At 50.1% G+C, this 25,691-nt stretch overlaps 1 protein-coding gene and 1 long non-coding RNA gene across 2 annotated transcripts; both read left to right on the forward strand.

Moving 5' to 3' along the window:
- Positions 1–2,923: 2,923 nt before the first annotated feature.
- Positions 2,924–7,027, forward strand: LOC147416258 (uncharacterized). The gene is made up of 2 exons (XR_015183787.1): positions 2,924–4,949; positions 6,380–7,027. It is a non-coding gene; the product is annotated as an uncharacterized LOC147416258 (long non-coding RNA).
- A 7,893-nt stretch (positions 7,028–14,920) lies between these two features.
- LOC147416259 (uncharacterized) lies at positions 14,921–20,497 on the forward strand. Its single transcript, XM_086482102.1, has 5 exons — positions 14,921–15,215; positions 15,480–15,778; positions 16,696–16,891; positions 17,370–18,422; positions 19,850–20,497. Exons 1-5 carry the CDS (start codon positions 14,921–14,923, stop codon positions 19,954–19,956), a joined length of 1,950 nt encoding a protein of 649 aa, XP_086338228.1. The 3' UTR covers positions 19,957–20,497.
- Positions 20,498–25,691: the final 5,194 nt, after the last annotated feature.

The following is a 25,691-nucleotide window of genomic DNA, read 5'->3' on the forward strand; positions in this document are numbered from 1 at the left end:
GTGCTGGAAGTTACCTTGGCGGTGGTTGCACTTATGCTTAGATTTAGCACCTCCTGATCTTCTTTCTCTTCACCCTGGTGTTCTCCACATCCCCTCCTCCCTGCCTCCTTTCCCGTGCCCCAGGCCACTTCTCGGCTTGCTTCAAAAGATGCCCCTGAAATGAGGTGTTCCATCGCTGGGTCTCACTTCTTACGGCTGCCTGGCTTCTGGCTAAGATCAGCCCACCACAAGCGGTCACCTTTCTCTTTGTCAGGGAAAGAGCACATGGAGGTGCAAACCAAAGTAGTCGTAGTAGTAATGAGTACAGGACCAGCAGGCAAGGATCTCTGAACTCCAGTGATGTGCTGAAAATCTAGGGGATGTCTCTCTGTCCAGCAATGCCAGCAGTGGTGAGCGCCTGGGGAGCTGTGGGGATATGCCCCCACGCCTGCAGTGCTCACCAACCTTGCCCTTGCTGCCTCCGAGCTCCCTCGCCCCCTCTCCCACCCGTCCCCGGGCCCCTGCGCCTCCTGCCCCTGCTGCCCCAGCTGACACCTCCCTCCCACCCAGCCCCACTGAGCAACTTCTCTCCCTCCTCGTCCTGGCCGTGGCTGAGGGGATCACTCACACCCTGACCGTGCTGAGCATCGTGCAATACATGCTGAGGGTGGGCGACTGCACAGACGCAGCCACGCCAGACCTCCTGCGGCAGCACGAGGAGCAGCACAGTTGGGAGATGGTCCTGCAAGCTCTACTCAGTAAATTCCTGCTAGCCCTATGGCCGAAGTCCAGCTGCTGGTGGCCTTGAACAGCTCTTCACTCAGCCTCTCTTTGCCTTTGCTACCAGCCACCGCTTGTTAGACCTTGGGTCCATCTCGTCTCTGTAACAGAGCGATGGACCTTGTGCTCGAATTTACGCTAGCCCTGCTTATGTTTATGCACAGGCATTTTGCACCTCCTTTTCTCCTCTCTCTTCTTCTGGCCTTCTGGATATCCCCTCCCACAGCCCCTCTGCACTTGCACGCTTCCTTCAAAGGACGCTGCTGAAATCAGACGTTCCATCTCGGCATCTCACTGCTTCTCCGCCAGCTGTTCCTTTCAGGCGGGTGGTCCCGTAAAGCAAACTCGCAAAGGCCTACGGAGGCCATCGGGTTCCTCTATTTCTGACCACCAGATCTTCACCGGCAGCTGCAGGCTCCTCCACCTCTGGATGCAGTTTGATAGCTGCTGGGAGGTGGTTGATGTGCATACACCTACTGCTTTCTTCCCGCACAGCTCCTCCCAAGTACAATTACTGCCAGCACCTGTCAGGCACCTGAGAAGGTCGCTCTTGGTAGGGGTAAACGTGTGCATTTGGTGTCCGTGTCTCGGCAGCAGTGGAGCGACGGGGGTGGCCTGTGTGAGAAGAGGCAAAATGCTGCACGGCAGCATGAGGAGTGAGGAAAGAAGTGCAAGGAACGGCCCTGCGATGGCCAAGGGGCGGGCGGGAAAGGAGGAGGAGGGGAGGAGGCGCTCCAGGCAGCATAGGAGAGACTGCCCTGCTGCCCTTGTGCAGGATCCAAGTGGAGCAGGCATTGCCTTGCAGCCCTTGGAGAGGACCACGCCAGAGCAGGTACCCACACCGCAGGCCACAGAGGAGCCTGCTCTGGAGCACGTGGGCACTTCCCGAAGAAACCGTGCTCTGGGCAGAGCCCGTGCGGCAGCAGGTTTCTCCTCAAGGACTGTGGCCCTTGGGAGGGACTCCACGCTGCAGCAAGGGAAAAGTGTGAGCAGAATGGAGCAGCAGAGAGAGGAGCTGGTATGGACTGAGAAGAGCCCCCGTTCCCCATCATCCTGCGCCCCTGGGGGAGTGGGGAGAGGAAGAAGGAACTTTTGGTGGAGTGAAGCTGAGCCTAGGAAAAAAAGGGTGGGGGTGGGAGCCGTGTTTTGCCTTTGTTCCTCGCTTCCCTAAGTTTTCAATAGGCAGCAAATTAAACCAGTTCTTCCCAAGCCAAGTCTGGTCTGGGCTGGGCTGTTCTGTTCGATAGATGATTTACCAATTACCAGAACAGCTGGAAGGGACCGACAAGGATCATGTATTCCAACTGTCGACCTCCGCAAAGTCTTCGACACTGTTTCCCATGGAATTCTAGCGAAGAAACTGGCTGCTTGTGTCTTGGGTGAGCATACGCTCTGCTGGGTCCAACACGGGCTGGACGGCCGGGCCCAGAGAGTGGTGACCAACAGAGTTAAATCCAGCCGGTGGCCGGCCACCAGTGCTGTTCTGCAGGGGTCGGTACTAGGGCCACTTCTGTTGAACGTTTTTACCAACGGTCTCAACAAACGGGTAGAACGCACCCTTAGTAAGTCTGCAGACGACACCAAGTTAGGTGGGAGTGTTGATCAGCTTGAGGGTAAGGAGGCTCTGCAGCGGGACTTGGGCAGGCCGGATCAACGGGCCGAGGCCTGCCCTTGGGCCACCACAACCCCATGCAACGCTCCAGGCTTGGGGAAGAGTGGCTGGAAAGCTGCCCGGCAGCAAAGGCCCTGGGGGTGCTGATCGATGAGCGGCTGAACATGAGTCAGCAGTGTGCCCAGGTGGCCAAAAAAGCCAATGGCCTCCTGGCTTGTAGCAGGAATAGTGAGGCCAGCAGGGGCAGGGAGGCGATCGTCCCCCTGTACTCGGCACTGCTGAGGCCACACCTCGAGCACTGTGTCGGGTTTTGGGCACCTCAATACAAGACAGACAGTGAGGTGCTGGAGTGGGTACGGAGAAGGGCAAGAGAGCTGGTGAAAGGCCTAGAGAATGAGTCTGATGAAGAGCGGCTGAGGGAACGGGGGCTATTTAGTCTTAAGGAAAGGCGGCTGAGGGGAGAGCTTATTGCTCCCTACAACTGTGGGAGCGTAGCTCGCTGAAAACAGGCATGGAATGCTAGAGGGCCTGCACAGGGAAAACTGTGTTGAACAGTTTGTCTAAACTAATATAGTAGGCCTCAAGGACGCTTCGGCCTTGAGGGTCAGAATAGAAGGATTAGAAGCTAACATCCGTGTGAGGCGGAACGCATTAGTATTAATAGTAAAGTGATAGGTAGAAGCAGATGACTGATGTATGTATAGCACAATTAGAGTTTATGAAAAACTGCAAGTCATGATGACTTTGGAAAATTATGCTATATAAGAAAGTGCACCTGCACAATAAAACGAGTTTCCTGATATAACTCATATTGAGTCTTTTGTGGATTCTCCAACTCCCGTCTCCGCAAGTGGCGCCCGAACAGGGACCCGAAGAATGAGCAGGACTCACATTCAGGGAAATTAAGGAAAAAGCTTGCCTCTGCAGCAGAGTTGGAGCTCGGCAGAGAAAAGGAGATAAGAAAACAGGCGGCCCATCAGGGAAAGCCGGAGAAAACAGGCAGCCCGTCAGGGAAAGCCGGAGAAAACAGGCGGCCCACCAGGGAAAGCCGGAAAAAAGAAAACAGGCGGCCCATCAGGGAAAGCCGGAGAAAACAGGCGGCCCATCAGGGAAAGCCGGAGGAAAAAAACAAACAAACAAAAAAAACCCTCGACACCGCGGTAAGATAATGGAAAAAGAAGTAACTTTATCACTATTGGAAAGCTTTCTGGGAAAGCTGGGTGTAAATATTGGAAAAAAGACTTTAATATCTCTTTATACTTGGGGATATGTAAAAGGACATTTCTCGGACTCAAGCACATTGTTTGATGTGTCCGAGTGGCGTAGATGTGGGGACTCGTTATGGGATGCGGTTATTGATAAGGACCGAACGGCAGAAAGGCTGGGGGCGCCGTGGCGGGAAGTAACTAACTGTTTGAAAAAGTACAAAATGGAACTATCGGTGGCGGCTGCCGCCGTGAGACGACTTAATGCGGTCGAGAGTTCGTTGGTATTTACGAAACCCCAGATGTCTCCCGGGTCTGAGGTCTTCCCGCTTGCGCCGCCGTTTTCCCGCCCCGATGGGCAGTGCCCTGCAGGGGGGCCGAGCGCACCGCCGGAGGAAAAGCGGTGACTCACAGAGTTACCAGGCGGGAGGAGAGAAAAGGAAGGCGCGCGCCTCGTCGTGAAACGACTGCGGAATCTCACCCCGATCAGACACAGAGCGCGAGTTCGGGGGCTAGAGGGGCCTCCGCGGGGACCGCACCCTCGGAGGAGGAGGTGCGCCATCATGGCGCCGACCCGATCGCAGTAACAAGGGACTCGACGGAGAACGCAGAAAAACTACAAGAGGGCGTGGGCAAAGAAAAGGGACAAGTACATGAACCAGTAGAATCAAGTCTTTATCCCGACGTCACAACGACCCGCCTAGAATCTCGCCTTTATCCCGACGTCACAACGACCCGCCTACAGGAAGACTCTCTTTCTCCAGGGATCATGTCAAAACAAAAGCAGAAAGAGGAACTGTTTGATGAAGTCCTACAGCAACTCATAAACAAACTATCGGAACTCAATATCGCAGCGGACAGCAACAAGAAGAATCTAGAAAACGCTGCGACTCATAATCCTTTTGCTGTACCGTCATCACTACCAGTGCCTTTGTCGCAAATGCCTGTGCCAACTACTTCATTGTCAAATACACTATTAAGTGAACAAGAAGCAGGACGAAGATGGGAAGGAGTTATTCGTGATGCCCTGATTGAAGGAAATTTTCTTCCTTCTGCCTTTCCTATTGTTACAGATCAGGCAGGAGGTAGAAAATGGGAACCATTTGATTGGAAAATCCTTGAAAAAGCATGTTTAGCAGTATCACAATATGGGCTTCAATCTAGTTATACTCAGCAATTATTACAATCTATTTTTACAGCAGGTGTTTTGTTACCACTTGATTCACAACAGATTGCTAACATTCTTTTGTCCCCTTCTCAGCAGCTTATGTTCTCCAAGGCCTGGCAACAACTCTGTGACCAGGAGGCTGCACGACCAAGGCAGCAAGGGGATCCATTGTGTGGGGTACAAGCACAAATGCTAACAGGCCAAGGTCCTTTTGCGAGCGCAGCTTTACAACAAGGTTTTATAGGAGAGGTATTACAATCGTCAGAGCAGTTAGCTTACCAAGCAATAATTTCAATCAGGGAACCAGGAAAGGTATATTCCTTTGCCAACATTAAGCAGGGTCCACAAGAAAGTTTTCCTTCTTTTATTGATTGTTTATATCAGGTTATTAGAAGTCATCCAGATTTGGATGAGAGAATGAGGGAAAAGGTTTTTAAAATGTTTGCCTTTGAGAATGCTAATGATACAACAAAAAAAAGCTTTAAGTACCCTACCCAGAGATGCACAAGTAGCTGATATGCTTGAAGTTATAGAACGCACCAATGGTATCGCGTTCTTACTTGCTGCTGCTGTATACAGTGCTGTTCAACCCCTCATAGATAGAAAGGAGAGAGGCAAGCAAAAGAGATGTTTCAGTTATGGGACAAGGGGTCACTTTATGAGCCAATGTAAACTCATTTCATTTCCTTTGTAAATCAAACTTCCGCAGTTACACGGCATATCAAATTGTAATTGCACTGTAGGTTTGTGTTTGTCAGGCAGGTGTAAAAAGTACTTAATTTTTCAGTCGTTACAATAAGGTCAAAGCAGGTCCTTGTTTTAAAACTATTTTTTTGTTGTTGTTTATTTGTTTGTTGTTAAAAAAAAAAAAAAAAAAAAAAACGAAAAAGGGGGTTCTACGTAAAAGATATAAAAACTTTTGTCAGATTTCTTGAAGTGCTTTGGGGAATGGAGAATACCTGCTTGATAACACTTAGTTGTTATTGAGTTTTCTCAGATTCAGTTGACAACCTAGATGCGACAATCTCTGTCCGGCTGCAGGAGCCAATGAGGACTGGGACTCCCTAGGCGCGCCCCGGGACCCTTTCTCGGAGGGGCTCCCTGGCTCAATCTGGCTCGCTGCAGGGGCAGACAAGGTCCATCTACGGAAAAAGGTATTCTTTCTGGTCTGTTTTTTGTAATTTGCTAAATGTTCACACTGTGCACCAATCGGCATTGATGTCAATGTGTATTTTCACCACTCGCACTGATATTTAACGATGTGAATGAGGTTAGTCTGCTTGGTGCTGTGGTTGCTATTGTAGTAATCATGTTTACAGGTGTCTTCTTGTATCTTTTGTGTGAATGGTGTAAAGGAGCTCCTTGTGTGATAGTGTAAAATTGGTTACCAATATTTGAATGCGTGAGTGAGTGAGATGCAGTGTTAATAGCACTTTGCCTCTTTTTACAAAAAAAAAAAAAAAAAAAAAAAAAAAAGGAGGCAAGCAAATAGAGAAATTAACTTGCTGGTCCGAAAAAGCAGTCGAATGTAACTACGCAAATCCTAGAACAGATTAGAACAGATGCTATTAGATTAAAATAGCTTAAGACATGCGGTCTTGCAGAACTGTGCAGCTATTGATTTCTTGCTTCTAGCACAAGATCATGGGTGTGAAGATGTCCAAGGGATGTGTTGCTTCAACCTGAGCCATCATGGAGAATTGATTCATCAGCAGTTGCGGTGGCTGAAGGAGCACAGCTAAAAGATTCAGGATACGAATTTGTTCGACTTATGGCTGCAAACATCTTTGGAAATCTCTCCCCTTGGTTACTAGGCTTAATCAAAGAAAGCATACGATGGCTTATTATAATTATATTGCTATTGCTAGGGTTAGGCTTTGTATGGAATTTGCTGCAGAAAGGCATATCGAGTCTCGTTCACAGAGTTTTATTTGTGCAAAACGAAAAAGGGGGAATTGTGGGAGCGTAGCTCGCTGAAAAAAGGCATGGAATGCTAGAGGGCCTGCACAGGGAAAACTCTGTTGAACAGTTTGTCTAAACTAATATAGTAGGCCTCAAGGACGCTTCGGCCTTGAGGGTCAGAATAGAAGGATTAGAAGCTAACATCCGTATGAGGCGGAACGCATTAGTATTAATAGTAAAGTGATAGGTAGAAGCAGATGACTGATGTATGTATAGCACAATTAGAGTTTATGAAAAACTGCAAATCATGATGACTTTGGAAAATTATGCTATATAAGAAAGTGCATCTGCACAATAAAACGAGTTTCCTGATATAACTCATATTGAGTCTTTTGTGGATTCTCCAACTCCCATCTCCGCATACAACTACCCAGGAGGACATTGTAGAGAGGCAGGTGCTGGTCTCTTCTCACGGGTAATTAATGATCGAATGAGAGGGAACAGACTCAAGCTGCACCAGGGTAGGTTCAGGCTAGGCATTAGGGAACATTTTTCCGCTGAATGTGTTGTCAGGCGTTTGAAGAGGTTGCCCAGGGAGGTGGTTGAGTCACCGTCCCTTATTGTGTTTAAAGTCGTTTAGACGTGGTGCTTGGAGATACGGTTTAGGGGTGTACTTGGTAGAGGAGGGTTGAGGGTCAGACTTGATGATCTCAAAGGTCTTTTCCAACCTGAATGATTCTATGATTCTATGATTCTAAGCTCAAGTCCCCCATGAGAACAAGGGCTAGCGACATGGCAAGACTTCTCCCAGCTGCTTACAGAATATTTCACCGGCCTCTTCATGGTGATTGGGTGGAGTCTATCACAGACTCCCACCAGGCTATCTGCCTGGCTGGCCTTTCACCTGATTCTTAGACCTAGATGCTTTTTAATCCACCCCAGGGTGTAGTTTGCCCTCAGGGCTGCTCTCCAGCCACTCCTCTCCCCGTTCGCACTTCCCAAGGCCGGCCCTTAGTCCGTTCCCAGGTGCAGAATGTGGCACTTTTCCCATTTTGAGCCACTGGTGATTGCCAGTGCTCCGGTCTATCCAGATCCCTCTGCAAGGGCTCCCGTGCCGTCCCTCAAGAGAGTCAACAGCATCTCCCAGTTTAGTATCACCAGCAAACTTGCAAACGGCGCACTCAACTGCTGCATCCAGATCACTGGGAGAAAGATCTCCCTGTCTTCCCGTCCTGTCCCACTCAGTGGGCTTCGGGGTAGGTGAATCCTTTGTACCCTCTCTTTTAAAGGGGATTCCTCTGCACGGCAGAGACCCTTTTCTCGGCAAAGCTAGCGAGTTAATAACCCTCTTTGGTCAGTAGACTGGCAGCAATAACACACTTTAATATTTCTCAGATCGGATAAAGCTAATGTTTCACAGATCAGAAAAAAGTATGGCTCTCCCTAATTCTATCTAATAATACGGAGAGAGAAGGGAAAAACAATAGAGTGAAAAAAAAAGAGAAAGAAAGAAAGAGAGAGGGAAAGAGCTATGACCACTCCTGGGGTCCAGCGCTGCCTCGCGGGTCCAGTCTGATCTTTGGTTCTTCAGTGGTGGGTGCGCACCTGTGTCTTGATTATTGGCATTTTTATTGTCCCTTTTCATTCATATTTATGAGTCCTCTTCACGTTAGCCCCTCCTCTTCTCGCTTCCCATGCTAATTAGGACTCAGGCGCAGTATGCAACGTTTTGGTGCGTCCAAGGGGGTTTCTGTCCACTATAGGTAAGCGAGTGGACCTCCCCAAGGCCAGCGTACACCTGTAGATAAGGGAGTGGGCCTCCCCAAGTTCAGGAGCACCCCTCTTCTGCGGGGTTTGTCCGCTTGGATAGAGGAGGTTGGGTAGCTTGTTCCAACCGAAGCCTCCCTTTATCGATCGCCCCAACTAAAGTCTCTGAAGAAGAACACCTCTCCACCCTCTGATCTCCGAGGAGGGAGCACCGCTTCCATGTCTTATCTCCAAGGAGGGAGCACTGCTCCACCTTTGCAGGGCTTGTTCCCTCCCCAGAGCAGGCTGTAGGGCGAAGCAGGCTGTTTTTAGGGCTAATATACAAAACTTACCCTGTAAAACAGGTTTGTTCAAGATACATACATAAAATCTGCCCAACAGGTTATTTAAGGCAAAAAAACAGACTGTCCTTTACACTTCCTTGCAACCCAGCAGCTTTTCCGTCTTCCTTTCTCTCTCCGCCCTCTGGAGAAGTGGCAGGCAGCGAGCACCTGGCTGGGCGTCCGGCAGCATCTGGCATCCACCCCCCAGCAAACCCTACGCCCGCTGCTGTGTGACAAGGGCCGCTCCCAGCGGCCGGGGTCACTGCAAGGCGCTGGCTGCTGCCTGGGTAGCTCTAGTACAACTAGGGCAAAGCGACCAAAGGAGCTGCCGCCTGGGGCTGAGCTGGCTGCAGCCCCCCAGAGAGCAAGGAGGGAGGGCAGGAGGTGTCCCAGGGAGGATGGGAGCCTCCGCCCTCTCCTTCCTTTGGAGAGTCTATAGATCTTGGAAGGAGGGGTTGGCCACTTGGGAGGACTGTAAGACTGCTGTCAGAGGATGTAGGGAGGCAACTGGGAAAGCTAAGGCCTCCTTGGAGTTGAGCCTTGCAAGGGAGGTCAAATAACAGCAGAAAGGGCTGCTTCAAATACATTGCAGACAAAACCACCACTAGAGGCAATGTAGGCCCACTGTTGAACGAGGCGGGTGCCCTGGTGACAGAGGCTTCAAAGAAGGCGGAGTTACTGAATGCCTTCTTTGCTTCTGTCCATACTGCTGGAGACTGTCCTCAGCAGTTCCTGACCCCCGAGGCCCCAGAGGAAATCAGGGTAAAGGAGGAGTTTGACTTGGCTGATGAGGACTTGATTAGGGATCAATTAAGCAAGCTGGACACACATAAATCCATGGGCCCTGCCTGGTGGGATGCACCCACGGGTGCTGAGGGAGCTGGCGGAAGTCATTGCTAGACCACTCTCCATCACCTTTGGTAAGTCGTGGGGAACGGGCGAGGTGCCTGACGACTGGAGGAAAGTAAACGTCCCTTCAAAAAGGGCAAGAAGGAGGACCTGAGTAACTACAGACCCGTCCTACAGCCTCAGCTCCATCCCTGGAAAAGCGATGGAACAACTTATCCTCGGTGCTGTCTCTTGGCGTATCAAGGATAAGAGGGTCACTAGGAGCAGTCAACATGGCTTCATCAAGGGGAAGTGATGTCTGACCAACCCGAGAGCCTTTTACGAAGACATAACCAGGTGGATAGAGGATGGCAGTGCAGCGGATGTGGTTTATCTTGATTTCAGTAAAGCATTTGACACCGACTCCCACAGCATCCTCACAGCTAAACTGAGGAAGTGTGGTCTAGATGACCGGGTAGTGCGGTGGATTGTGAATTGGTTAAAGGAAAGAAGTCAGAGAGTTATTGCCAACGGGACAGAGTCTAGTTGGTGGGCTGTATCTAGTGGAGTCCCTCAGGGGTCGGTACTGGGACCAGTACTATTCAATATATTCATCAATGACCTGGATGCGGGAACAGAGTGCACTGTCAGCAAGTTTGCTGATGACACAAAACTGGGAGGAGTGGCTGACACACCAGAAGGCTGTGCTGCCATTCAGCGAGACCTGGACAGGCTGGAGAGCTGGGCGGGGAGAAATTTAATGAAATACAACGAGGGCAAGTGTCGAGACTTGCATCGGGGAAACATCACCCCCACGTACCAGTCTAGGTTGGGGACTGAGCTGTTAGAGAGGAGCGTAGGGGAAAGGGACCCGGGGGTCCTGGTGGACAGCAGGATGCCCATGAGCCAGCAAGGTGCCCTCGTGGCCAAGAAGGCCAATGGCATCCTGGGGTGTGTTAGAAGGGCTGTGGTCAGTAGGTGGAGAGAGGTTCTCCTCCCCCTCTACTCTGCCCTGGTGAGACCCCATCTGGAATATTGTGTCCAGTTCCTGGCCCCTCAGTTCAAGAAGGACAGGGAATGGATTGAAAGAGTCCAGCGCAGAGCCACACAGATGATTAAGGGGGTGGAACACCTCCCTTCTGATGAAAGGCTGAGGGAGCTGGGTGTCTTTAGCTTGGAGAAGAGGAGACTGAGGGGGACCTCATCAAAGTCAATAAATATGTAAAGGGCGAGTGTCAGGAGGATGGAGCCGGGCTCTTCTCGGTGATGGCCAGTGACAGGACAAGGGGCAACAGGTGCAAGCTGGAGCACAGGAGATTCCACATTAACACAAGGAAAAACTTTGTCACTGTGAGGGTGACAGAGCCCTGGAACAGGCTGCCCAGAGAGGTTGCGGAGTCTCCTTCTCTGGAGACATTCAAAACTCGCCTGCACACATTCCTGTGTGATCTACTGTAGGTGGTCCTGCTCTGGCAGGGGGGTTGGACTAGATGATCTTTCGAGGTCCCTTCCAAGCCCTGACATCCTGTGATTGTGTGTGATTCTGTGATTCCTCTCCCCGTGACCACCTGTCCCACCGCCTGCAGATCCTGGTCTCTCCAGCCCCGGCCTGTCCCTACAGGGCTCGAGCAGGCACCCTCGGGTAGGAGCTGCAGGATAGTTTCTGCTTGACCTGGGGACACACTTTTCATTCCCCTCCGTTCTTGGGGCTTGCAGGGCCAAGTCGTGCCCCAGCAGGAGGGGCGCAAGGGCAGGAGAGGGAAGGAGCCCGCTTGCAGGGGTCCCAAGGAGCAAACCCCTCGGGGAGGCGGGAGCAGAACTGGCTCTGCTCTGTCCCTGACCAAAGCTCGTCGCTGCTGCTGCAGCTGCTGCAGCTGTGAAGGGAGCCAGCACTGGAAGCCCGGCCACGGGGCTCAGCCAGCTTGCTCGTGAGGGAAACCATCTGCTTGGTCTTTACTTTGTATTTAGTTTTCATTCTTCGTGGGGACAGTAGTGATATGACCACTGAGAGATACGCCTCCATAGCTCTTCTGAGAAATGGATACCTGATGGCGTGTCAGGCGGTGCAGTCAAAAGTCTCTGGGTGCAACGCAGCTCCCTGACGACCCAACAGGGGTTGGAGCAGCAGAAGGGTGAGCGCGTGTGCTCCGTGTGCCCGTAGGAAAGCATGAGAAAGAACTTCTCCCCAAAGGCGCCTCGCTGCTGCTGCCGCTGCTGCTGCTGCTGCTGCTGCTGCTGCTGGTGATGCTGCTGGTGATGCTGCTGGTGGTGATGCTGCTGGTGGTGGTGGTGCTGGTGGCGTGGAGGGAGGCGGGAGCCTGACCTTGGGGCTTCGCCGGGCGTGGAGCTCCCTGTGCAAGCCAGGGACACCCTTGTGCTGCCCCCGCTGCTCTTTCTGGGGAGGTTTAGCGGCCCTGGGAGCCTTGTCCTGCCGGGAGGGGTTTGAGCTTTGCAACGGCCGTGTCCGGGCGGGCAGGGTGTCGCCGTGGGGCTCTGGCAGCTGTGACATCACAGAGAAGATGTCACAAAGGGGGGTCAGCAAGGGTGCCAGCCGGCAGCACTGCCGCCTCAGTACGGCTCAGGCCAGCGGTGAGCGGGGCAGGCGGGGGGAAGGCTGGGCTGGACGAGGGCCGGGGCAGAAGCACCACCCCCGGGAGGTTTTCTAAGGCTGGGGCGCGGGCGCAGCCACTGCGGGGAGTGCATTGGGCAGGGTAGGGGCTGCCCTCGGGGCTGGACGCAGAGGTGCCTGGGGCTGTCACCACGGCGAGTGCCCCGGGGATCTGTGGGGATATACCCCCTCCCCGCTGCGCTCATCAACCTTCCCCTTGTTTCCTCCAAGCTCCCTCACCCCCTGTCCCCCACCGCCCCAGGCTCCTGTGGCTCCTGCACCTGCTGCCCGAGTTGCCGTCTCCCTCCTACCCAGCCCCACTGAGACCCTGCTCTCCCTCCTCCTCCAGGCCATGGCTTTCCTCATGACCCGCATCCTGGCGGTGCTCGGCGTCATGCTGTACCTACTGTGGGTGGGTGGCCCGATGAACAGGGACACGCAGCACCTCCTGCAGCACCATGAGGAGCAGCAGAAGCAGGAGGAGACTTGGCTGCTGCAGGAGATGGAGAGGAGGAGCCAGGAAGTGCACATCCTCACTCAGAAACTGCACAGCCTCCCTCGGGAAGGCGTGCTCCTCGCTACCGGCCAGCAGTGGTGGTTTTGGGCCTCTGTCGAAACCCTGGTCCTGCTGCTTTGGCTCTACATGCTGCGCAGGCAGAGGAGAGCTGACTCGGAGAGGGGCAGCCAGCAGGGAAGCTCCAGCAGAGCAGAGGACGAGAGAGAGAAGGAGAGAGGCCTGGAGGACAGACCAGAAGACCCTTGGGACAGTCTGGGTCAAGACAAGTCTCCGGAGAAGGTCGGGACCTCTGCTGCATTGGCCACGCGCTTCCCAGCAACAACTTTCTGACGGGGCTGCATCTGGCCATGGCAGCGGGCAGCGCCTACGAAGAAGACCTGAGCGCCCACAAGGACGACATCATCGACCGCCTGCTGCTCGTGCCCCTGAAACCGCCCATCCATCGGGCACTTTTCCCACCAAGCCGGGCGCCGTGGGCGAGCTGCCGGCAAGGCACCCCTGCATCCCTGCGGAGCGCCTGCCGGAGAACGTGTTGTGCTTCCTCCTCTGCCCTGTCACGAGCTGAACAGAAGCCAAGGCCCTGCCTCCTGCGCAGCCTCTGCGCCTGCTCCCAGCTGTGATGCTCCTCCTGCCCGGAGGTGCAGGAGGGCTTCACCCAATGTAAATATGTCCATAAATTTGCTTCGCTTGAGAAATCCTTTGTCTGCGAGTGTCTGGGCAACACTTTGCTAGGGAATGGTACCCCTTGGCTCCATCTCCCCAGTCGAACAAAGTGAGGAATTTTGTGCTGGAAGTTACCTTGGCAGTGGTTGCACTTATGCTTAGATTTAGCACCTCCTGATCTTCTTTCTCTTCACCCTGGTGTTCTCCACATCCCCTCCTCCCTGCCTCCTTTCCCGTGCCCCAGGCCACTTCTCGGCTTGCTTCAAAAGATGCCCCTGAAATGAGGTGTTCCATCGCTGGGTCTCACTTCTTACGGCTGCCTGGCTTCTGGCTAAGATCAGCCCACCACAAGCGGTCACCTTTCTCTTTGTCAGGGAAAGAGCACATGGAGGTGCAAACCAAAGTAGTCGTAGTAGTAATGAGTACAGGACCAGCAGGCAAGGATCTCTGAACTCCAGTGATGTGCTGAAAATCTAGGGGATGTCTCTCTGTCCAGCAATGCCAGCAGTGGTGAGCGCCTGGGGAGCTGTGGGGATATGCCCCCACGCCTGCAGTGCTCACCAACCTTGCCCTTGCTGCCTCCGAGCTCCCTCGCCCCCTCTCCCACCCGTCCCCGGGCCCCTGCGCCTCCTGCCCCTGCTGCCCCAGCTGACACCTCCCTCCCACCCAGCCCCACTGAGCAACTTCTCTCCCTCCTCGTCCTGGCCGTGGCTGAGGGGATCACTCACACCCTGACCGTGCTGAGCATCGTGCAATACATGCTGAGGGTGGGCGACTGCACAGACGCAGCCACGCCAGACCTCCTGCGGCAGCACGAGGAGCAGCACAGTTGGGAGATGGTCCTGCAAGCTCTACTCAGTAAATTCCTGCTAGCCCTATGGCCGAAGTCCAGCTGCTGGTGGCCTTGAACAGCTCTTCACTCAGCCTCTCTTTGCCTTTGCTACCAGCCACCGCTTGTTAGACCTTGGGTCCATCTCGTCTCTGTAACAGAGCGATGGACCTTGTGCTCGAATTTACGCTAGCCCTGCTTATGTTTATGCACAGGCATTTTGCACCTCCTTTTCTCCTCTCTCTTCTTCTGGCCTTCTGGATATCCCCTCCCACAGCCCCTCTGCACTTGCACGCTTCCTTCAAAGGACGCTGCTGAAATCAGACGTTCCATCTCGGCATCTCACTGCTTCTCCGCCAGCTGTTCCTTTCAGGCGGGTGGTCCCGTAAAGCAAACTCGCAAAGGCCTACGGAGGCCATCGGGTTCCTCTATTTCTGACCACCAGATCTTCACCGGCAGCTGCAGGCTCCTCCACCTCTGGATGCAGTTTGATAGCTGCTGGGAGGTGGTTGATGTGCATACACCTACTGCTTTCTTCCCGCACAGCTCCTCCCAAGTACAATTACTGCCAGCACCTGTCAGGCACCTGAGAAGGTCGCTCTTGGTAGGGGTAAACGTGTGCATTTGGTGTCCGTGTCTCGGCAGCAGTGGAGCGACGGGGGTGGCCTGTGTGAGAAGAGGCAAAATGCTGCACGGCAGCATGAGGAGTGAGGAAAGAAGTGCAAGGAACGGCCCTGCGATGGCCAAGGGGCGGGCGGGAAAGGAGGAGGAGGGGAGGAGGCGCTCCAGGCAGCATAGGAGAGACTGCCCTGCTGCCCTTGTGCAGGATCCAAGTGGAGCAGGCATTGCCTTGCAGCCCTTGGAGAGGACCACGCCAGAGCAGGTACCCACACCGCAGGCCACAGAGGAGCCTGCTCTGGAGCACGTGGGCACTTCCCGAAGAAACCGTGCTCTGGGCAGAGCCCGTGCGGCAGCAGGTTTCTCCTCAAGGACTGTGGCCCTTGGGAGGGACTCCACGCTGCAGCAAGGGAAAAGTGTGAGCAGAATGGAGCAGCAGAGAGAGGAGCTGGTATGGACTGAGAAGAGCCCCCGTTCCCCATCATCCTGCGCCCCTGGGGGAGTGGGGAGAGGAAGAAGGAACTTTTGGTGGAGTGAAGCTGAGCCTAGGAAAAAAAGGGTGGGGGTGGGAGCCGTGTTTTGCCTTTGTTCCTCGCTTCCCTAAGTTTTCAATAGGCAGCAAATTAAACCAGTTCTTCCCAAGCCAAGTCTGGTCTGGGCTGGGCTGTTCTGTTCGATAGATGATTTACCAATTACCAGAACAGCTGGAAGGGACCGACAAGGATCATGTATTCCAACTGTCGACCTCCGCAAAGTCTTCGACACTGTTTCCCATGGAATTCTAGCGAAGAAACTGGCTGCTTGTGTCTTGGGTGAGCATACGCTCTGCTGGGTCCAACACGGGCTGGACGGCCGGGCCCAGAGAGTGGTGACCAACAGAGTTAAATCCAGCCGGTGGCCGGCCACCAGTGCTGTTCTGCAGGGGTCGGTACTAGGGCCACTTCTGTTGAACGTTTTTACCAACGGTCTCAACAAACGGGTAGAACGCACCCTTAGTAAGTCTGCAGACGACACCAAGTTAGGTGGGAGTGTTGATCAGCTTGAGGGTAAGGAGGCTCTGCAGCGGGACTTGGGCAGGCCGGATCAACGGGCCGAGGCCTGCCCTTGGGCCACCACAACCCCATGCAACGCTCCAGGCTTGGGGAAGAGTGGCTGGAAAGCTGCCCGGCAGCAAAGGCCCTGGGGGTGCTGATCGATGAGCGGCTGAACATGAGTCAGCAGTGTGCCCAGGTGGCCAAAAAAGCCAATGGCCTCCTGGCTTGTAGCAGGAATAGTGAGGCCAGCAGGGGCAGGGAGGCGATCGTCCCCCTGTACTCGGCACTGCTGAGGCCACACCTCGAGCACTGTGTCGGGTTTTGGGCACCTCAATACAAGACAGACAGTGAGGTGCTGGAGTGGGTACGGAGAAGGGCAAGAGAGCTGGTGAAAGGCCTAGAGAATGAGTCTGATGAAGAGCGGCTGAGGGAACGGGGGCTATTTAGTCTTAAGGAAAGGCGGCTGAGGGGAGAGCTTATTGCTCCCTACAACTGTGGGAGCGTAGCTCGCTGAAAACAGGCATGGAATGCTAGAGGGCCTGCACAGGGAAAACTGTGTTGAACAGTTTGTCTAAACTAATATAGTAGGCCTCAAGGACGCTTCGGCCTTGAGGGTCAGAATAGAAGGATTAGAAGCTAACATCCGTGTGAGGCGGAACGCATTAGTATTAATAGTAAAGTGATAGGTAGAAGCAGATGACTGATGTATGTATAGCACAATTAGAGTTTATGAAAAACTGCAAGTCATGATGACTTTGGAAAATTATGCTATATAAGAAAGTGCACCTGCACAATAAAACGAGTTTCCTGATATAACTCATATTGAGTCTTTTGTGGATTCTCCAACTCCCGTCTCCGCAAGTGGCGCCCGAACAGGGACCCGAAGAATGAGCAGGACTCACATTCAGGGAAATTAAGGAAAAAGCTTGCCTCTGCAGCAGAGTTGGAGCTCGGCAGAGAAAAGGAGATAAGAAAACAGGCGGCCCATCAGGGAAAGCCGGAGAAAACAGGCAGCCCGTCAGGGAAAGCCGGAGAAAACAGGCGGCCCACCAGGGAAAGCCGGAAAAAAGAAAACAGGCGGCCCATCAGGGAAAGCCGGAGAAAACAGGCGGCCCATCAGGGAAAGCCGGAGGAAAAAAACAAACAAACAAAAAAAACCCTCGACACCGCGGTAAGATAATGGAAAAAGAAGTAACTTTATCACTATTGGAAAGCTTTCTGGGAAAGCTGGGTGTAAATATTGGAAAAAAGACTTTAATATCTCTTTATACTTGGGGATATGTAAAAGGACATTTCTCGGACTCAAGCACATTGTTTGATGTGTCCGAGTGGCGTAGATGTGGGGACTCGTTATGGGATGCGGTTATTGATAAGGACCGAACGGCAGAAAGGCTGGGGGCGCCGTGGCGGGAAGTAACTAACTGTTTGAAAAAGTACAAAATGGAACTATCGGTGGCGGCTGCCGCCGTGAGACGACTTAATGCGGTCGAGAGTTCGTTGGTATTTACGAAACCCCAGATGTCTCCCGGGTCTGAGGTCTTCCCGCTTGCGCCGCCGTTTTCCCGCCCCGATGGGCAGTGCCCTGCAGGGGGGCCGAGCGCACCGCCGGAGGAAAAGCGGTGACTCACAGAGTTACCAGGCGGGAGGAGAGAAAAGGAAGGCGCGCGCCTCGTCGTGAAACGACTGCGGAATCTCACCCCGATCAGACACAGAGCGCGAGTTCGGGGGCTAGAGGGGCCTCCGCGGGGACCGCACCCTCGGAGGAGGAGGTGCGCCATCATGGCGCCGACCCGATCGCAGTAACAAGGGACTCGACGGAGAACGCAGAAAAACTACAAGAGGGCGTGGGCAAAGAAAAGGGACAAGTACATGAACCAGTAGAATCAAGTCTTTATCCCGACGTCACAACGACCCGCCTAGAATCTCGCCTTTATCCCGACGTCACAACGACCCGCCTACAGGAAGACTCTCTTTCTCCAGGGATCATGTCAAAACAAAAGCAGAAAGAGGAACTGTTTGATGAAGTCCTACAGCAACTCATAAACAAACTATCGGAACTCAATATCGCAGCGGACAGCAACAAGAAGAATCTAGAAAACGCTGCGACTCATAATCCTTTTGCTGTACCGTCATCACTACCAGTGCCTTTGTCGCAAATGCCTGTGCCAACTACTTCATTGTCAAATACACTATTAAGTGAACAAGAAGCAGGACGAAGATGGGAAGGAGTTATTCGTGATGCCCTGATTGAAGGAAATTTTCTTCCTTCTGCCTTTCCTATTGTTACAGATCAGGCAGGAGGTAGAAAATGGGAACCATTTGATTGGAAAATCCTTGAAAAAGCATGTTTAGCAGTATCACAATATGGGCTTCAATCTAGTTATACTCAGCAATTATTACAATCTATTTTTACAGCAGGTGTTTTGTTACCACTTGATTCACAACAGATTGCTAACATTCTTTTGTCCCCTTCTCAGCAGCTTATGTTCTCCAAGGCCTGGCAACAACTCTGTGACCAGGAGGCTGCACGACCAAGGCAGCAAGGGGATCCATTGTGTGGGGTACAAGCACAAATGCTAACAGGCCAAGGTCCTTTTGCGAGCGCAGCTTTACAACAAGGTTTTATAGGAGAGGTATTACAATCGTCAGAGCAGTTAGCTTACCAAGCAATAATTTCAATCAGGGAACCAGGAAAGGTATATTCCTTTGCCAACATTAAGCAGGGTCCACAAGAAAGTTTTCCTTCTTTTATTGATTGTTTATATCAGGTTATTAGAAGTCATCCAGATTTGGATGAGAGAATGAGGGAAAAGGTTTTTAAAATGTTTGCCTTTGAGAATGCTAATGATACAACAAAAAAAAGCTTTAAGTACCCTACCCAGAGATGCACAAGTAGCTGATATGCTTGAAGTTATAGAACGCACCAATGGTATCGCGTTCTTACTTGCTGCTGCTGTATACAGTGCTGTTCAACCCCTCATAGATAGAAAGGAGAGAGGCAAGCAAAAGAGATGTTTCAGTTATGGGACAAGGGGTCACTTTATGAGCCAATGTAAACTCATTTCATTTCCTTTGTAAATCAAACTTCCGCAGTTACACGGCATATCAAATTGTAATTGCACTGTAGGTTTGTGTTTGTCAGGCAGGTGTAAAAAGTACTTAATTTTTCAGTCGTTACAATAAGGTCAAAGCAGGTCCTTGTTTTAAAACTATTTTTTTGTTGTTGTTTATTTGTTTGTTGTTAAAAAAAAAAAAAAAAAAAACCGAAAAAGGGGGTTCTACGTAAAAGATATAAAAACTTTTGTCAGATTTCTTGAAGTGCTTTGGGGAATGGAGAATACCTGCTTGATAACACTTAGTTGTTATTGAGTTTTCTCAGATTCAGTTGACAACCTAGATGCGACAATCTCTGTCCGGCTGCAGGAGCCAATGAGGACTGGGACTCCCTAGGCGCGCCCCGGGACCCTTTCTCGGAGGGGCTCCCTGGCTCAATCTGGCTCGCTGCAGGGGCAGACAAGGTCCATCTACGGAAAAAGGTATTCTTTCTGGTCTGTTTTTTGTAATTTGCTAAATGTTCACACTGTGCACCAATCGGCATTGATGTCAATGTGTATTTTCACCACTCGCACTGATATTTAACGATGTGAATGAGGTTAGTCTGCTTGGTGCTGTGGTTGCTATTGTAGTAATCATGTTTACAGGTGTCTTCTTGTATCTTTTGTGTGAATGGTGTAAAGGAGCTCCTTGTGTGATAGTGTAAAATTGGTTACCAATATTTGAATGCGTGAGTGAGTGAGATGCAGTGTTAATAGCACTTTGCCTCTTTTTACAAAAAAAAAAAAAAAAAAAAAAAAAAAGGAGGCAAGCAAATAGAGAAATTAACTTGCTGGTCCGAAAAAGCAGTCGAATGTAACTACGCAAATCCTAGAACAGATTAGAACAGATGCTATTAGATTAAAATAGCTTAAGACATGCGGTCTTGCAGAACTGTGCAGCTATTGATTTCTTGCTTCTAGCACAAGATCATGGGTGTGAAGATGTCCAAGGGATGTGTTGCTTCAACCTGAGCCATCATGGAGAATTGATTCATCAGCAGTTGCGGTGGCTGAAGGAGCACAGCTAAAAGATTCAGGATACGAATTTGTTCGACTTATGGCTGCAAACATCTTTGGAAATCTCTCCCCTTGGTTACTAGGCTTAATCAAAGAAAGCATACGATGGCTTATTATAATTATATTGCTATTGCTAGGGTTAGGCTTTGTATGGAATTTGCTGCAGAAAGGCATATCGAGTCTCGTTCACAGAGTTTTATTTGTGCAAAACGAAAAAGGGGGAATTGTGGGAGCGTAGCTCGCTGAAAAAAGGCATGGAATGCTAGAGGGCCTGCACAGGGAAAACTCTGTTGAACAGTTTGTCTAAACTAATATAGTAGGCCTCAAGGACGCTTCGGCCTTGAGGGTCAGAATAGAAGGATTAGAAGCTAACATCCGTATGAGGCGGAACGCATTAGTATTAATAGTAAAGTGATAGGTAGAAGCAGATGACTGATGTATGTATAGCACAATTAGAGTTTATGAAAAACTGCAAATCATGATGACTTTGGAAAATTATGCTATATAAGAAAGTGCATCTGCACAATAAAACGAGTTTCCTGATATAACTCATATTGAGTCTTTTGTGGATTCTCCAACTCCCATCTCCGCATACAACTACCCAGGAGGACATTGTAGAGAGGCAGGTGCTGGTCTCTTCTCACGGGTAATTAATGATCGAATGAGAGGGAACAGACTCAAGCTGCACCAGGGTAGGTTCAGGCTAGGCATTAGGGAACATTTTTCCGCTGAATGTGTTGTCAGGCGTTTGAAGAGGTTGCCCAGGGAGGTGGTTGAGTCACCGTCCCTTATTGTGTTTAAAGTCGTTTAGACGTGGTGCTTGGAGATACGGTTTAGGGGTGTACTTGGTAGAGGAGGGTTGAGGGTCAGACTTGATGATCTCAAAGGTCTTTTCCAACCTGAATGATTCTATGATTCTATGATTCTAAGCTCAAGTCCCCCATGAGAACAAGGGCTAGCGACATGGCAAGACTTCTCCCAGCTGCTTACAGAATATTTCACCGGCCTCTTCATGGTGATTGGGTGGAGTCTATCACAGACTCCCACCAGGCTATCTGCCTGGCTGGCCTTTCACCTGATTCTTAGACCTAGATGCTTTTTAATCCACCCCAGGGTGTAGTTTGCCCTCAGGGCTGCTCTCCAGCCACTCCTCTCCCCGTTCGCACTTCCCAAGGCCGGCCCTTAGTCCGTTCCCAGGTGCAGAATGTGGCACTTTTCCCATTTTGAGCCACTGGTGATTGCCAGTGCTCCGGTCTATCCAGATCCCTCTGCAAGGGCTCCCGTGCCGTCCCTCAAGAGAGTCAACAGCATCTCCCAGTTTAGTATCACCAGCAAACTTGCAAACGGCGCACTCAACTGCTGCATCCAGATCACTGGGAGAAAGATCTCCCTGTCTTCCCGTCCTGTCCCACTCAGTGGGCTTCGGGGTAGGTGAATCCTTTGTACCCTCTCTTTTAAAGGGGATTCCTCTGCACGGCAGAGACCCTTTTCTCGGCAAAGCTAGCGAGTTAATAACCCTCTTTGGTCAGTAGACTGGCAGCAATAACACACTTTAATATTTCTCAGATCGGATAAAGCTAATGTTTCACAGATCAGAAAAAAGTATGGCTCTCCCTAATTCTATCTAATAATACGGAGAGAGAAGGGAAAAACAATAGAGTGAAAAAAAAAGAGAAAGAAAGAAAGAGAGAGGGAAAGAGCTATGACCACTCCTGGGGTCCAGCGCTGCCTCGCGGGTCCAGTCTGATCTTTGGTTCTTCAGTGGTGGGTGCGCACCTGTGTCTTGATTATTGGCATTTTTATTGTCCCTTTTCATTCATATTTATGAGTCCTCTTCACGTTAGCCCCTCCTCTTCTCGCTTCCCATGCTAATTAGGACTCAGGCGCAGTATGCAACGTTTTGGTGCGTCCAAGGGGGTTTCTGTCCACTATAGGTAAGCGAGTGGACCTCCCCAAGGCCAGCGTACACCTGTAGATAAGGGAGTGGGCCTCCCCAAGTTCAGGAGCACCCCTCTTCTGCGGGGTTTTTTTTGCTTGGATAGGGGAGGTTGGGTAGCTTGCTCCAAACGAAGCCTCCCTTTATCGATCACCCCAACTAAAGTCTCTGAAGAAGAACACCTCTCCACCCTCTGATCTCCGAGGAGGGAGCACCGCTTCCACCTCTTATCTCCAGGGAGGGAGCACTGCTCCACCTTTGCAGGGCTTGTTCCCTCCCTGGAGCAGGCTGTAGGGCGAAGCAGGCTGTTTTTAGGGCTAATATACAAAACTTGTCCTGTAAAACAGGTTTGTTCAAGATACATACATAAAATCTGCCCAACAGGTTATTTAAGGCAAAAAACCAGACTGTCCTTTTACAGCAGCCAACACAGATTTGGCAAGAGCATATGTCAAATGATCTGATATTGTTCCTTGGTTGGATAACTGATTTAGTGGATGAAGAGGAAATAAATATTATTTGTGGTTTTTCGTAGGAAATATGTGTTTTCCTGCTCTCCCTCATAAGATCATCATGTAGTGAAAAAGTAAGCAATCATTCCTAATGAAGGGTTATCAAAGCAGGAGGAATAAACACAAGAAGATGGGTGATGTTTTGCCCCAAATGCTGATCACTATTAGTAACAATAACTGTAATCTGGGAAGAAAGATGGTGCTTGCAAAAACTTGTTAAGGACAGTATGTTTAATGAAGTTACAAGCACACCGAATGACAAGATCAAAATTAAAAATATTGAATAAGTTGGACAAGTCAACAAGAAGAAATTTCATAAAACATATAAAGTACTATCTGTAAAACCAGGACATCAAATGCACAAATACAAAATGGAGACTAAATGTCTAGGCAGTAGTGCTGCAGAAAAAAATACGGAATTACAATAAATAGGAACCCAGGTATGATCTTATAAATAACTAAATACATCGAAGAATACCATGAAGGGCACAGAAGGCGGGTGTGTTGTTCTGCTTGGTGCTGTTCAGGCACCAAATGTAACTCTCAGCCCAGTGTGATGAGGAGACACAGACAGAAAACTAATTCTTCCTGAAGGCAGCAAGACCGAAAGGAAGCTTAGAAAATGTGATTTTTGGAGGAACTGCATTTTTTTTATTCCAGTTGCCCAGCCTTCCTCATAGATGTCTCTGGCCATGTAGCGCTTTACTGAAAAAGGTGATTAAAGGGACAACGTATGATGAAAGGTAGGACAAGAAATAATGGCTTTAATTTGAACTCAGGGAGATTTATGTTACATATGAGAAGAAAAAAATCCACGTATAAAAGTAATAAAGCACTGAAGCAGAACTGTTTTGGAATTGCCTTGGCTGGATCAATAACACTTTAGATAACATCTGCCAGGCATCCAGCTAGCCTTTAGAGAGGAGGAGGTATTAAATCATCTCTTGAGATAGTTTTAGACTTACATTTATTCAACTTTCTCAACTATTGAGTGGTTATTTTCTTTTTTTTTTAATAACAGATTTTAAAATCTAATTTCAACAACAAAGATCACCAATATTTTTTGTTGTTTTTTTTTTTTCTCCTGATAATGACTAGTGCTATTACTGATTTCACAAGAACAATGCTAAATTGTAACAAGGAGCCAGTTGTCCTGGCTAATTCTGTTTTAATGCTTTAACTTTTCAGTTAAGTCTCCTCTAACTAACGGCATTTTCTGAAACAGCAGCATGTTTTTCCAGACAGTGACTCCTTCTAGCAGTGCTAAGGCCTGATGTCTATAGCTCGTACCAAGGAACGGGATGCAGAGAGGCCCTTGCTTGTACTTGTTCTCACAGTGACCGAGGTCACTGCTAAATCTTGTTCTCTGTGTTGGGGTGCTGGGAGTGAAAAGGGTCACAAGCACGTAAAAGGTCACACCTGCAGGGAGGAGCGAACTGGACAGGTGACCCAAACCTGACCCACAGAGTATTCCATCCCATAGACGTCATATTCAGTGTAAAGCTGAGGGGTCACGAGGGTCAATCTCTCTTCTTCAATGGCCGACATCTGAGGAGAACTCTGTCTGCTCTTCTGTCGTTGATCCCGATCTGTGCATCCCTGAATCCAGTGCCTGAGTCCAGCTCCTGCATCCCGTTCCTGTCTGCTGCCGAGTCCAACCTGGGACTGCCCCAGTGCCAGCCCTGCAGTGTGGTGGTGACGTATCATCATCAGGGTGGGCGGAGCTGGGTTCGGTATTGGGTTTGTATCTATTTGTATCTATTTGTTCATATTGTATATATTTCATTGTTTCCTTATTATTATCTTTTCTTTCATTGTTATTGTTTCATTAAAGCTGTTTTAGTTTTCCAAACGATAAAGTCTCTCTCCCTTGCTCACTCTCTCCTTTTCCCTTTTGGGAGGGGAGAGGGGTTTATAGAGAGCGTCTGTCAATTGTTAGTGGCCGGCCCAGCCTCAACCCGTGACACCAGTACACTTCTTTTCAAGGGGAGTTACCTGATAACATTGCTTAATTCTGTATTACACCACTGTGAATTGTAAACTGGAAAATGCAAATGGATTGGCAGTATAATTAGTTCTGTGAATTGCAGTAGGAAATGTGAAAAGTGCTGAAAGAGGTGGCTCAGAAATACAACCCGAAATTTGAAAGAGCTGTAGGCTTTCCTCATTCAAATTCAGAACAGGAGCTCTTAAAAAGACAGAGAATAAACACAGCATCTCAAATCATTTGTTAATTAAAAAGCAAATATTTGAAGAGGATTTGGCATACTGGAGAGGTGACAGTCTGTGCAGATCCTCTGCTGCTTTAGCAGAGGCAGTAAAAAATGTGAATACCAGTGCAGCTAAAATAGTATGCCTCCTCTCTCAATTTTTCTGTTAGACTGTTGTAAACATTTTAAACCTTTACATCTACCTTAAACTGTTGAATGCAAAATCAGTAGAATGCTGGTATTTAATTCTTCTGACTTAGATCCTAAGCTACATACATGTGGCCAGATGCGGGAGGATGGATCGGTGTGTGCTGCTCTTGTTCTTGCTCTCTTCCTACGTATTCACTGCTCAGTATCACAGGGAACAGAGTGGTGGGTTAGATGGACTCTTGGGCTAATCAATACGGCAGCTTTTGTGGGGCCAGATCACGGATGCTTGGCCCTAGCAGAGGTTTTACTGATTCGCTTTTCTGATTTTTTTTTTTCTGAATTATTTTAATGTTAACTGCAGTGACTTGCTAGAACTTCTTTGAAGAGCTGAATGCCCATTCAACAATTGTTTAAAAAATTCTTAGTGAATTGTCAGACATCACTATTTCCATAGCTACAAATGGTCTGTCAAAGCGGATTCTGTATTTTTGGAATCACATGGTACTGGAAAATCACATTGCGATCACAAGTACAGCACCAAGCCTGTGCAAGCGGCTTAGCCCAGCCCTGTGGAACAAAGTGTGGAGCTGGAATTGCTGCTACTGCATCCGCGCGGTGCTGCCTTCAGTCCATTCGGCTCCTGAGAGCAGGGCGTTTTCTCGGTCCCGAATGGGAGTGGCCATGTTGCAAGTCCATGTTGGCTGGCTTCCTTAGAGTCGGATAAGTCTGTCAGATAAGCTTTGCGATATGACAATGTACACTGTCGATTTTAGGGTTAACCTTGACCAGCTGCCACTGTTAAATGCCCTAAATATTTATTGTCTGTAGCCAGTGTTTAAGAGATATATGAAGGCAGAATAATTTTCTGGTGCCAGGCATACCACTCACTGTAGTGGCTTACCCACTTAAAAGTGATCCAAAACATTAACATTAGTGTT

Source organism: Leptosomus discolor, chromosome 1 (genome assembly GCF_034619465.1).
Source record: "Leptosomus discolor isolate bLepDis1 chromosome 1, bLepDis1.hap2, whole genome shotgun sequence".
NCBI lineage: Eukaryota > Metazoa > Chordata > Aves > Leptosomiformes > Leptosomidae > Leptosomus > Leptosomus discolor.